The sequence below is a fragment of the Dromiciops gliroides genome, chromosome 6 (assembly GCF_019393635.1).
Source record: "Dromiciops gliroides isolate mDroGli1 chromosome 6, mDroGli1.pri, whole genome shotgun sequence".
Classification (NCBI taxonomy): Eukaryota; Metazoa; Chordata; class Mammalia; order Microbiotheria; family Microbiotheriidae; genus Dromiciops; species Dromiciops gliroides.
The window spans coordinates 277,783,539-277,797,294 of NC_057866.1; the positions used below are offsets into that span (position 1 = coordinate 277,783,539).

Consider the following 13,756-nt stretch of genomic DNA (forward strand, 5'->3'; position numbering starts at 1 on the left):
CCCAGGCTACCTTGTGTCTTTGTTGCTAACTCCTTGTATCTATTCAGTGTAGACTCACACCCATGTTTGCCTCCCTGGATAGGATGAACGCAGCTTAGGAGCAGGGATGGTTTCATTGTATCCTGATCCTCCTTCCTAGCACAACATCCTCGTTGATCACTGGCTATAGCACCCTTAACTGCCTTCAGGGCCCTCTTCCTCACCTCTTTTAATTTAGGTTTTTGTCTTAGACCAATTGCTTCCTCGGTTTTGTTGCCCCAATCACCATAGCACTGCCTTCCCTCTAGGTCAGGCCAATATCACCTCCTAACAGATGATTGCAATATCCTAGTTGGTCTCCTGGCCCCTCTCCAGTCTATTGAACACATGGTTGCTCAAATAAACGTCCTTAAGAGAGCATCAGACAGGGGCAGATAGGTGGCACAGTGAATAAAACACTGGCCCTGGATTCAGGAGGACCTGAGTTCAAATTCAGCCTCAGACATTTGACACTTACTAGCTGTGTGACCCTGGGCAAGTCACTTAACCCTCATTGCCCCCCCCCACACACACACAAAGAGAGCATCAGACCATCTCACTCCCCTGCTCAAGGAGCCCTCTTACCTTGATCTGGTCCTCTTCACCCTGGTTCTAACGCACCTTTCCAGGCTTGTTTCACAAACTTCACTCCAGCCAAATTGACCCATTTCCCCCCAAACTCAGTATCTGTCCCTTGTCCTTCGGTGCCTTGGCCTAGGCTGTCCCTCTTGTCTGGAGCATTCTCTGGCCTTGTCTCCCCGTCTTAGAACCCCTCATTTCCATCAGGGCTCAGCCGATCTCACCCCCTCCAGTGAGAAGCCTTTCCTGATCTCCTAGCTGGTAGCAGCTCATCCTTCCTCAGATTATCGTGGATGTACTTACTGTTTTCAGCATTCCTTCACCCAGAAGTATGTGTCCTTGTTCAGACCCTCTCCTCTAAGAGGGAACAAGGAGCAAGGAGGACTGACAGATTCCATGACAGAATTGGATCCTGTAAGAGTGGGAATGACCTTGGTTGGGGTCATCAAGGGCAGACCCTTGTTTTACAGAAATGGAAACTGAGGAAATCTGAGAGCTGAGGTGACTTGGAGGCTATACAGCTAACCATTCTTTTCCTATGAAGGTCTTTTGAAGGGCCTGAAATATTTGAGGGGCTACCGCCTAGAGGAAGGAAGAGGCTTGTTCTCTTGGTCTCCATAGGACAGAGCCACCAGCAATGAGAGACTTTGCAGAGAGGCAGCTTGAGGCTGGTGCCATTCAGAGATGTCCCAGTGTGGAAGGGGCTTCTCCCTTGGAGGGCTTCAGGCACTGGTCAGATGTGTTAGGCCTGGAATTCCCTTGGGGCCCAGGTTTGAGCTGGATGGCTGTTGAGGTCCTTTCCTACCCTCCCCTCTGTGAAAGGGCGAGAGCTGGAGCTTGCACCTGCATTTGCTCCCTCAGGACGCTGGGGCCTGTCCCACACCTCCTTGCCTAATGACTTCTATCAGCTCCTTGCTTTTCTCTCCAGATGGCGGCTGCCCTGACATTGAGAAGTGGCCAGGGTGGCACCTCTGTCTCTTCCCAGTTTCACAGGATCATGTGATTGGGCAAGCTGCTCTGTAGTATCCATTGCATTTTACACAAGACAAACCCTGAGCCCACTGGATGAGGCCAGAGCTCAGCTTGGGTATTTCTGAAATTGAAGCCCCCTCCCTTATTTCCCCAGTGTGTCTTGACCTTTAGATTCTGGGTACGATGGAGCTCTTCTCACCTGGTTCTAGGTGTTCTTGATGGTTCAAGGGCGTCTTTCTGAGGCACATCCTAAAAATCTCTTTTCTATTTCAGTTGAAAAGGGTAAACAGAGGCATCCTCGGACACCGTGCAGCCAGCCTCAGTCTTCTCCGGATCCTCTCTCTACTGAAAAAGCCCTGGGATTGTCCTCTTATCGAGCAAAATGTGAGCACCAAGGCAAGGTCATCTTGCACCTCAAGCAGCTTCTCTCGGGAGGAAACTGCAAGTTGGAGGCGTTGACTGTGGTCATCCAGCACCTGCTGTCAGAGGTAGGACAGCCAGCAACCACTGGTGGGGTGCTAGGGAGAAATTCCTGCATGTGAGCCAGTGGACTTCCCTCATCGTCCCCTGAGATCTGAGGGTTATAAGCAGAGCAGGCTGTTCAGAATGATGTCTTTGATCAGTGCCTTGCTCTCCAGGAGCCAGAAATGGCAAGATTTGGGTCATTTCATCTTCTTTTCCACTGCTCCCCCCCCCAATTCTCTTGGTATCAAACCTGGGGAAGCTGAGAGAGACCTTGCTCTTGTCCTTGCCACACACAGCCTGCCAGGATTAAAGGTCTCTATTTGTATTTAGAGAATTTTGGTATTTCAGAGGTTGTGGGATCTGCCAGGGCTGAGCAGTGTTGGATGGACCACCACTCATGCTGTGCTCTTCTTGTTCCTGTCTTTCCATAAATCATCCATAGACTGTCTCCCCAGGGCATAAAGGTCTTGCTCTGGGCTGAGTGTTGGAAAGAACAAAGCATTTTTCAATGTCTATGTCTCCCATCATAATGAGATGCTGCCTTCTTTGGAAGCAAATTCTTTGGGAGAAGCCAGTTGAAGGTCTTGCCACATCAGAGAACCAGTATCATACCTGACATCTGTGATCTGTTGTCATTGTCCGGCACATTTCATTCCCAGCAGAGTTGGTGCCATGTCGTTGAAGGTTGTGGTTGTGCTGGGTCATCCTTGGGGAGGGCCCGTCCTCAGGTAGTTTTATGGTTCAGTGAGCCCTGATTCAGCTGTGTTGAGGAAAGCGGTGTTACCTCTGAACTTGGGCCACTGATGTGGCAGAGAGGTGTTACCTGCCATGGGAGGAGATAAGCAGGATAAGAAGAGCAGGATGGGGATCCTTTTGGAGCTATTTTTCTCATCCCAGAGTTAAAGGTGACAGGTGATCCTGTCTGGGCAGGAAAGTCATACATCCTTCGGGATGTGGCTGTGTCTTTCAGACATCAGTGTGCATCCAAGGATTGTGCTTGTGCTGAGAAGAACAAAGATAACGCTTCGGGATGTCTTTAAATTATCATTCTAGGTCAGTGAGGGAAAACTTTCCCCTCATTGGAACAGATAAAAGTCTCCTCTGCCTTATCCATTTTGGGAATAAATGAAATGGGCAGCCTACTGAGAAAGATGGGGCTTATGGGGTCATTGACTGGGGATTGCAAAGGGACCTTGGACAGCACAACCTCCTTGTCTTAGGAGGAGACCGAGGCTGACTTAAGTTACTTGGTCACAGAGGTAGCACTGTGGAGCAGAGGCTCACAGCTTTAGAACTTAAGGGGATCTAGGAGACCATGGGGTCTAGCTTCATCCTTCAACAGAGGAAGAGACCGAGGCTCAAAGAGACTAAACGATGTGCTCAGGTTCAGACAGTTCAAGTCTGAACGTCATCCTGACCTCTAGACGTAGGGATTCCAGAGGCAAGTCAGTTGGTCAGCTGGTACACAGGAAGTACCCCTGAGTCAGGCTGTGCTAAACATCATGGAACATCCCCATGAGCTAAAATGCCATTTGGGAAGACAGCCCAGGAAGGACAGGTAAAGGCGCAAAGGGAGAGGGCTCCACCAAGGGAGAAAAAGGGGATTTGGGCGAAGAGTCCAAGGAGGCTGCGTAGGACTCGCCAATGAACTTAGATTTTACAGAAGATGGCTGGAGGCGGCTAGTGGAGAACTCATCAGAGAAGTGCTGCTGGAAGAATAGTGTTAGGGTTGCTAACACTCGAGGTTTGTGGGAAACTAAAGGCAGCAGGAAAGGAGTGTGTGTGTGTGTGTGTGTGTGTGTGTGTGTGTGTGAGATAGGTGTGTCTGTGGTGTATGTGTGTTGTGTGTGTGTGTGTGTCTGTGTTTCAGTGTGTGTGTCTTTCTGTGTGTCTCTGTGTCTCTGTGGTGTGTGTGTTTTTGTCACATTAAAAATGAATGAGGGTGTATAATTTATTTTGAAATGCTTGAGTTCTAGTGGATGGGGGGTGGGAATAGAGGAGGAAGAGAAGTTGGAACAATTTTTTAAAAAAATTGATGTTAAAATTTGTTTTTACATATATTTTAGAAAATAAAATTCTATTCAAAAAAATGAATGAGGGGGCAGCTAGATGGCACAGTGGTTAAAGTACCGGCCCTGGATTCAGGAGTACCTGAGTTCAAATCCGGCCTCAGACACTTGACACTTACTAGCTGTGTGACCATGGGCAAGTCACTTAACCCCCATTGCCTAAAAAAAAAAAAAAATGAATGAGAGGGGCAGCTAGGTGGCGCAGTGGATAGTGCACTGGCCCTGGATTCAGGAGGACCTGAGTTCAACTCCGGCCTCAGACACTTAACACTTACTAGCCATGTGACCCTGGGCAAGTCACTTAACCCCAATTGCCTCACCAAAAAAAAAAAAAAATGAATGAGAGCCTTTATTAAGTGCACACTCTGTGCCCAGCACTGTGCTAAGTGCTAGAAATACCAACAGAAGAGTCAAGAAGAGCTTCTGCTGCCAAGGGGCTCAGACTGGAGCTGGCAGTGACAGCAGGGGGAAGAAGGCTCACCTGTGAGGCAGGTGCAGAGGTTCCAGAGGCCCTGAGGGGATGTATGTGGGTCAGAAAGAATGGTGCCAGGCCCTACAGACTGTATCAGCTGGGCAGATGACAAGGCCTTCATCTAGTCCAGAGGAGTGGAGCTGTTGGCTACCATGTTGTCCCAGCTTGGGGAGCAGCTAAGCTACCTGGGATAAGGGTGAAGATGGGGCTGGCTGGGTGGGAGGGAGCCTCTCTCGGGGCCACTGAGCCTCCCTGATACCCAGAGCCATCCAGGGTGGCTTCTAGCCAGCCTGGGGCCCCGGTGAAGGGAGGCAGTGATAAGTGGCCAGGGAGAGAAGGTGCAGCTGCTCTGTCTTTGTTTGTTTTCTCCACAGTGGAGAATGCCCTTTGCCTTGGAGAGGAGTGGACAGGACAGGATGGCCCGGACTAGCTAGGAGCTGCCTCCCAAGATAAATAGTGAGACTGACAGCCAGAGAGCGTGAAGTTGGGAGCCCTGGAAGGATTAGACATTCTAAACCTGCAGAACCTCTCCCCCTCCCCTTCTCCCTCCATCCTTCTGGGCCTGAAGCCTCCCACTTTGGAGATGCCCAGCAGGCTGGCGTGAGGTCAGGGGCTAATTAATTAAAACTGGGCCAAGAGTTCAGGATGACGTTCAGACTTGAACCTGTGATCCCTTGGGGAAGGAATGGGGAGGGGAGCCACAGAAGCTCCCAGGAGCCCAGTTTGCATGAGGCCCTTTCCCCTGAGAGCCTGGGCCAAGCACAGATGCCTTCTCTGAGTAGAGACCTCCTGAGAAATTTTCTCAAACTGCCGGTCAATCCTACATCCCCAGGGTTGTCGTCACCTACTTGGTGTGGGTAAGCTTCTTGAGGACAGGGAGCATACCATCCGGGCCTAGCACAGTGCCTGGGTCTCAGCCCATGTCGGAGATAAAGAGCCTTGGAGGGAACTAGAGAGAAAAAGGAGAAAAGGAGATATTTTCTAGGGGTGACCCTTCTTACCTCCCCCAGAGCCCCACGAAGGGCGGTGGAGCCACACCCTTAGCTAGCCTTGGGTAAAGTGGCCTGTATCCGAGATGCCAAGAACTTGGTGGACTCTGGGGACCCTGAGGGTTGTCGCCCATGCCTGGGATGCTCCCCACCCCGTCACTAGCTTCCCTCAAACCTCCCCTTGAGTCCTTTCTCATGCCCTGGCCAGTGCCTTCCCTTTGTGCTGTTTATCCTGTATCTTTCTGGTTTGTACATAGCTGTGGGCATAGTGTCTCACCCATTAGACCGTTCCTGGCTGTCTTTGTATCCTCAGAGCTTAGCACAATGCCTAGCACATAGTAGGTGCTTAATGAAAGCTTGTTGACTGCCCTGTAGTTGTTGTATCTCATACCTACGGCTCCCCAGCCACAGGGGTTGGGATCGTGTGACATGAGGATGATGCCATGCTCCCTGAATCTGGGCACCACCTGAGCCCCTGTTTTGATGGGTCTGGCATTAAGCAGAAGGCTGCCCTATCTGAACAGGCAGAGGTGCCAACTGAAGAACCGGAGGTATCCTAAGTATAATCAACCAGCTTCTTCACTGTGTGCAGGGTTATCCTTTATCACCCCTAACCCTATGCTGACCCCTTCACTTGACCGTGGGATTTGCCTGTTTCTGCAAGTGGAGGGAGAGCTTCACCTGCTAGAGCATCCCTAGGATTGGGGAGGCCGAGTGGGTGAGGAGAAGGAGCCTCTCCCTGAGCATCTGCCAGGATGACTCTTGGGAGGAACTGAGGCACAGAGAGTCCCAGTTGTCTACAAAGGCTCTAGCAGCAGCTCAGGCTAGGCAGAGTGAGAGCAGGCAGCTGGCAGAGCCCTGCCATGTGCCCTGTCACTCTCACGAACTCCCCCCCTCCCACTGTCTTGTGTCGCCAAAGCCCCTGGTGCTTCGGGACAGCTCCCAGCCACTGGGGTTATTGATGCTCTGCTTGCAGACAGAGTGTCTCATGCGCAGGGCTCCTAATTAAATTATGGCTGCCCCCTGGAGCAGCACATTATCTCGTTAGTGCAGGAGGCTAACGATGCACAAGGCCAGAGCAGAAGCATGCTCTAGGGTCTCTGCCATTGCAGGGTCTTCAGTGCCGTGTTGTATGCAGAGTCAAAGCAGGGTCAGGGTCTGAGTCTCCTGTGTGAGCAGCCACGTAAGCCAAGGACCACCGAGTGTCACAAGCACCTTGACCAGGGCTCTGCCTGCCAACCTTTGGGCAAAGAGGAAGAGAAAGTGGAGGCAGTGCAATGTTTAGAAATGCCCAGAAGGGAACGGAAGGAAGCTTCAAGGGAGATGCCGACTAGCTGGACAGCTTAGAAATAAGTGTGGAAACATCTGTTACATTGTTGGGAAACAAAAGTAACAGTTGCACCCCAAGCCCTGTGCAACAGGCTTGTGCAGTCCTCACTTTCAGTTCTTTTGTGTGTGTGGGAATGTTCAAGTCTGAGAAGAACAAAACATTCACATTCAAATCTTGCTTGGGAGGATGGGAGGTGAGAACCCTTCAGCCAGCCTGGATGTCCACCCCGTGTTTCCAGGGGCTCCACTGGTGCAGGGAACAGAAGGGAGGAGTCTTGCATCTATTCCAGGAGCTTACAGAGAAAGGGGCCTTTGTTTGAGACTCTGGAGGGTCTCTTCCATAGAGGCCTTGCTGGGGGATGGGATGAGGTGATTGGCTGTGGCTGCTATGGGAGGGGCTGCACTTTTGCACTGGCTTGTCTAGGAGGGCTTCCCCCAGCGACTTAGCCTTTTCCTGGAGGACGCGGCAGGCCAGAGGGCAGCAGAGCCGAGGTAGATGGGGCCCTGGGGATGGGCCGAGGGCCCTTGGGAAGGCTGTGAACTCTGGGCCTGAGGAGGGGTACTTCATAGGCCCCAGCTTCCTGCAGAGAGGGAGGGGAAAAGGCTTGGATGCAGCAGCTCTGAAATCCAGCCGTCTGGAAAGATGAGAGGAATTCCTGGGCAGCCCAAGCTGGATTCGATTAAACATGTGACTGATGCTGGCAGGCCGAGGGAGTGTGAGCCCTGAAAGAAGGGGGGGAAGGCCCAGACTTTGCCCCTGTTACCATGGGTTATGTGGATGGTGCAAGTCCATTGGAAAGGGGGTGAAGTTGAGCCCACAGGGGAATTAACTTCAGGAGAGCCGCCTGTCTGGGCCTCCAGGTTAAAGTAGTTTCATTGGAAGGGACAGGTTCCTGGGCTGGCAAGTTCTTTCATGGGTTTCTGCTGTGCCCCTGGAGGAACCTGGGGAAAAGGGACCCTGCTAAAGAAATGGCAAAGTGATACCGATTGTTTATGGGCTACTGTGAGTCCTTGATCCATTTTCTTTATTGTCTGTGAGTAGAGAAAAGGCTGTTCTCTGCCCAGTGCGTGCAGGGGTTACCCTGAGGACCTTTACAGGATCTAAGGAAGATAGAGACATAAATATAGATAGATCTGTACACACTTATGCATGTCTTCAATTATGCATAAGTGCATATGCACAGATATACACACGAGTGTATACACTGCCCCCCATATGTGTGTATGAGATGATACATGTTGTTTCTAAGCCCATCCTTTGATGGGCCCATCCTGCTGTCTTGGAGGAGCTGAGCCTGAATGTACAGTGGCTGATGGGGGTTTAGCTCTTGGTCCTTTCTCTGGAGGGACTCTGCCTCTTGGGTGGCTGGTGATCGGCAGGGTGATCGGGGCCTATTCAGGTCCCTTTTTACTTGTGAAAGAGTACAGGAAGGTGTGGGAGAGTGGGCGCTGAAGGGGTGGGTCAAGGCTGACCAGGCTCTGGGTGAGGGAGTGATTCCCTACACACAGGATTAGGGAGTTCAGATTCCCCAAAGGGTCTGGATGTGAGAGTTTGGAGTGCAGGGAAAGAGCAAAGGGGGAGGGGGAGGGGGAGGGGGCAGGAGGAGGAGGGGGCAGGAGCAGCCTGGAGGGGGAGGAGGGAAAAGGAGGCGGTGCCCTGGACTGTGGCTGCCATCATTCCCAGCAGCCTGGTTGAGCAGCCCAAGCCCCTTGGAAAGAGATGGTCCAGCTTTGGCTCTGCAGCTGTCAGGCTGGGGCTGGGAAGGCAGATATTGGGCTTCACTCTCCGACCTGGGTCAGGTCACTTTTCTCTGGGCCACAGGGTCCTCATCTGCACAGTGGCGAAGCCAAGACTTTTCTGCCACCAGTTGTCATGTCCTCCTGGGTTTGAGAGGGAGCCTCGGCAGATGCTCTGAGTGTGAAGGGGTCCTGTGTGCGAGGCCCTGAATGTAATGTTGTGGAAGCTAGTAGGGTGGCAGTGTGTCCTCTGGATCTCAGCTTACAGAGAGGAGACATACAGGGCAGAAAGTAGAACATCCCGAAGCAGCTGTGTGTGCCAAATACTCAGCAAGTGGGGCCAACATTCAGGACCACCGAGGCACAGAAGATGTCCAGCACTTGGAAGGGGACTGGCAGGACTTGTGATGAGTGGAGAGGATGGATGTGGCAGGCCTGGGGTGGGGGCCAGAAGGGGATATACTCTGGGGTCAGAATGAGTGCAGTGGTCATCAGTTGCCCTGGTGGGGGCGGGGGGGTGGGGAGTGGGAGGCCTAAGAGAGCCTTCAATGGCCGGTAGAGGATCGGAAACTTCATTCCTGAGCAGTGGGAGCCTCCCAAGGGCTCTCTGGCAGCAGAAAGCTGTGACCGTGGAGTCTGCTCAGTCTTTGGGTCCATGCACTGTCATTGGGCAACTCTCCAGGGGGCCTCCACTGGGGGGTCTTGCCTGTGTCTCTCCACAGAGCCCCCGGGGAGGGCCCCCCACATATCTTCCTGGTTCCTTTACCCTCGTGGGGAGCACATGGGCTGGCCATCTCTTGTCCTCCCCATCTCAACCCTTGGCTCGAATGGCCCCTGGGTCTTTTAGGACCGTGGGTGAGCTACAGGAGCCCAGAAGCACAGAGACTATCTGGGAGATTCCTGGACCAAGACCTGTAGCAGGAGAAAGCACAGCTGAGCCGGCAGTGGTGATCCAGACGTGGGTGCAAGGCCCGTGAGTGTGAGTCTGAGAGGCAGGAAAGTACAGGAGGCCTGCTTCTGAATTGGGCTTGAAGGAAAGCAAGGATCTGCTGAGGAAGAGATGAGAGCCTGTGTGCCAGGCATGAGGCACGGCCTGGGAGAATGCCTGGAGTCCAGGGAGGGCAGGACGAGGTCTCCGAGTGGCTGGCAAGCCTATTTGGCTGGAGCAGAGAGGATGAAGGGAGAGGAGTGTGAAATGAGGCAGGAAATGTGGGCTAGCCTCAGGTCGTAGTGGGCCTTGAATGCCAGGCCAAAACCAATGGGGAGCTACAGAAGGTTTTTGAGTAGGGCAGTGAGTGCCTTGAGGAGGTTATTTTGTTGGAGACTGGACGGCTGTTGCAAAAGTCCAGGTGCGAGAGGTATTGGGACCTGAACTAGGATGGCTGGTTGGACACTCCTCTGATGACTAACACTAACCTAGCATTCCTAAGTCGGTGCTGACCCAGTGGGCACGAGCCTGCTTCCCTCCGGCAGGGTCGGTGTTTGGTTCCTTTTATCAGAGGCCCCTGCTTCAGCACGGGCCGCCGCCTCCCCCTCCCCACTGACTGATCACCCCCCCCCATTTGTCAGGGCCTGCTGAGGCATTCTCATGTGGATCAGAGCGAGCCCACTTGGCCAGTGGCCAGGGGAGTCCTCGGGGATGCGCTGCCACCTGTTCCGGCTCCGTCCCAGGCTCCTTTGCTGCTCTCTTCAGAATTCCAGAAATGAGGTTCCGTTTTATGTTAATGAGTGTGAAAATCTGATGGCCTCAATTAAAGCCCCAAGCTGTCCCCCCATCATCCCATGGTGATATCCGTGGGGACCAAGTCTCTCCTTCTTTCCCCACTGCTGGCTGATATTTGAGGAAGTGGCGATCGATGGGGCTCTTGTCTGGGGCTCGTTTTTCATCAGTGACGGGAGGCCCCGCTGCCTGCAGGCTGTGGCTTTAAGGGATCACTCCCTGACTACTGCGGGAGGGAGGGATGAGAGGAGGGAGGGAAGGAGGGAAGGAGGAAGGGAGGGCCAGAGCTGCAGTGTCCTGCCCGTGCCGGGAGAGAGCCTGAGCGCAGCGCCAGGGAGCCAGCCACGCCAGCCGGCCGTAAGGTAACTGAAGTGCGGGGCTGGCCGCCTCCCTCCCACCCTGCCCTCCTGCCTGCCTACCTGCCTGCCTCCCGTGCTGTCACTGGCCAAGGTGCACCACCTGTGCACACACCAGGGAAATGGGCTGCTCAGGCAGTCGGCCGTGCCTGTCCTCTCCGTGTGCCGCGACCAGGGTAATGGGGGGGGGGGGGACTCAGTCTGCCGGGGCAGGGGGACAAGGTCTGGGGCACGGGCCCTGCTTCTGCGGGGATGTGGCGGCACCTGCCAATGGCCCAGTCAGCTCTGCACAAAGCTGGGGAGCTGTGCCCGGCAGCTGGCTCTGACTCTGGTGGGGGGGGGGGAAGTTTCCATTGGGGAACAGGAGAGGATGCAGTATGGCTCCAGAGAGGGGCCGGTACCTGGTGTGTGCCCATGTGGATGCGTGTCTGATGGTCTTTAGGGAGCCCCAAGGACAAGGGTCACGAGAAGCCTTTGCAACTCTGGGGCTGCGGGAGCCCCATTCCTGGCACTGTCCTGAGCCTACCCCTCCCTTCTGTGGGGTCTGGCCAGGGCAGAGCCTGGGGGGGTCCAGCCCCAGATCAGCCTACGGATGAGGAGGGAAGAGTTGGGGAGCCCCTGGAGAGCGGGGCTTGGCCTCAGAAGACTTGGGGTTCCTGGTGCCTGGAGCTGGGAGGGGCTTGGCGCAAAACTTTTGTGGCTCTGAGCAGACTTGGAGCGCACTTGCCTGCTGACTTATTGCACACGCCTGCAGCAGCCCCAGGGAGCAGGACATCAAATATTTACCTTGAACAGATTTGCCTCTTGTGCCCTGGGGGTGGGGGGGCAGGGTAGAGGGCTGGGATTCCTTGGTAGGGGGTGGAGGCTCCCGGGTCTGTGTCAAGGGGCCTCAGTCTCCCAGCCTGAAAGGAGCCCAGAGATGCAGCACTGTCTTCTGGGAGAGGCCTGCCCTGAGGAGGGGTGTGCACGGCCCCCTCCCCCTTCCCTCCCCTCCCCCTCCCCCCAAGCCATCCCAGCCCCACCCAGGCCTTGGCTGCTGCTCCTGCTGCTGCCTGGAGTGAAGGTTGGACCGGATCATAAAGAACCTGAGTTGGGGGCTGGGGGAGGTCAGTGCTGGCCTCCCTTCCTTAGCGACGGCAGGGACACCCCTGTTTTTGTAGCAGCGGGAACTGGGAGGCTAAGTGATTCATATCTTGGCTCCTTGCTCGCTCTGTTCCCTCCGGAGGCTCACTTTCCTCCTGATAACAAAGGTGGGTCTGATTGAAAGGGACCCTCATGCAAACACAGCCGTAACCTGATGTGTCTCTTCCGCAGAGGGAGGAAGCTCTGAAACAGCACCAGGCCCTGTCCCAAGAGCTGGTCAGCCTCCGGGGAGAGCTGGGTAAGAGTAGGGGACCCAGGAAGGGGAGGGGGTGTGGACGAGGGGGCCGGTGAGAGTGTGCACATGCGTGCGAGTGCCTGTTTAAAGAGGGTTCGCTTCTCTGGTGCTGACCATTGGCCACCATGTCATTGTGTCTGTCCTTGTCTCACTTGGAATGTCTCTGTGACTGTCTTTGTCTCTGCCTGGGCATGGCTTGTCTCTTTGTCATTCTCTTGTCTGTCTCTGCGTGTCTCTGGCTTTGGGACCCTGGTTTTTCCTTTGATTTTGTCCTTGTGGGCCTGACCCCCCCCCCCCCCGCTCCCCCATGACTCCCCTGCCCCTCCCTCCTAGGCTGGCTTTCTCTGGGGTCTCAGGAGGCAGCTTGGCCGAGAGCTCCTATATTCCTGGCACCACCGGGTGATCCATAGGCCAATGACTAAGGCACATCCCGTCCAAAGAGAAGGGGCGATGACTCGGCATTGCTGCTACACGGCCAGTGGCTTCTGCAGGAGCTGTCTGCCTTCCACCGGCGCAGTGAGCAGTCCAGCCCCTTGCAGAGGGGGAAACTGAGGCTCAGGAAGTTCAATGCCTTGCTCGTCCGGAGTCACAGAGTTAGTAAGCGTCTGGGGTAAGAGGCAAGCCTGACCTAGTGCTCCAACCACCGAGCCAGCCAGCTGCCTCCGGGCCTCTCCTTCCTCTGGTCCTTTGAAGATTTAGTGGAGTGTTTCACAGATGCTGTGGAGCACACGCGTGCGGTCTCCCCCTGCATGCCGCTAGGATGGAGGGAGGGTAGACAGGCTAGTGTGGGCTGGTGGGATGGGGGATGGGTGTGATACTTGGAGCCATGAAGGTCTGGATTCGAGTCCCAACTCTGGCACTTATTTGTACAACCTCAGGCCACTCACTTTGCTCTCAAGTCTCAGTTTCATCATCTGTTAAATGGGGGCCTGACAGTCCTAGCTGCCCTGGGTGGTTATCCTGTGGATGGTGCCTCTTTTTGGATGCCCAGCATTCAGCACAGGGCTTGGTACGTAGTAGGCGCTTCATTGTGTTTATTTGTTGACTGACAGTGCAGAGGAAGAGAAAGCTACAATGATCTGTCTTCACCTAATACTGTAACCAAGTCAGAGGACATGTGGGTGAAGGGGCTGGTGCCCTGGGACTGACTGCGGGCTGGCAGCCAGTGCTCAGATGCCCCTCCCTGTCTTGGTGGTGGCCATGCTGGGGCCAGGGACTGGATGCAGAGGCTGGGGTGCATTCGGGGGGTCGGGTCCCAAGAGACTGGATGGCATCTTGGAGGCGCTGGTGCCCGTGGGAGGCATCCTGCTGTGCAGGAATGTGTGCACGCAGTGAGAGGGTGGTACAGGTAATGGCAGGCCTGGCCATGGGTGAGTGGTCACCACCGGGGAGAGTCTGAAATGGACCAAGTTCCCCAGCTGCCATAGGCTGCCGTGCCGTCGTTCTCTCCAGGAGAGAATCCGGAAGGAGCCCATCGCTGACCCCTCATCCTCTCCTTCCTGTCCCCTGGTGTCCCTGGGCCTCGGAGCATCCCAGAGGATGGGAAGGAGAGGAGAAACTGAGGCAGGAAGGCAGGCAAAGAGTGCCTCCCCTGGCCCGTTAGACAAGGGAGCCTCCCTCTGGGCGGTTGCAGGGGCCGCCAGTAGACTCAAGCAGGCTATCCACCATGACC

The 13,756-nt window shown here is 54.7% G+C and overlaps 1 protein-coding gene across 9 annotated transcripts in view; it reads left to right on the forward strand.

Moving 5' to 3' along the window:
• MTUS1 (microtubule associated scaffold protein 1) overlaps positions 1–13,756 on the forward strand; it is a 123,188-nt gene that overhangs the window by 93,721 nt on the left and 15,711 nt on the right. For 8 of the 9 annotated variants that reach the window (XM_043972615.1, XM_043972617.1, XM_043972618.1 and 5 more), the window contains 2 exons: positions 1,843–2,057; positions 12,021–12,087. In XM_043972615.1, the coding sequence (XP_043828550.1) occupies positions 1,843–2,057; positions 12,021–12,087 (282 nt within the window). Of the gene's footprint in view, positions 1–1,842; positions 2,058–10,738; positions 10,883–12,020; positions 12,088–13,756 lie in introns of those variants that run through there. The other variant, XM_043972624.1, reaches the window with a different exon arrangement.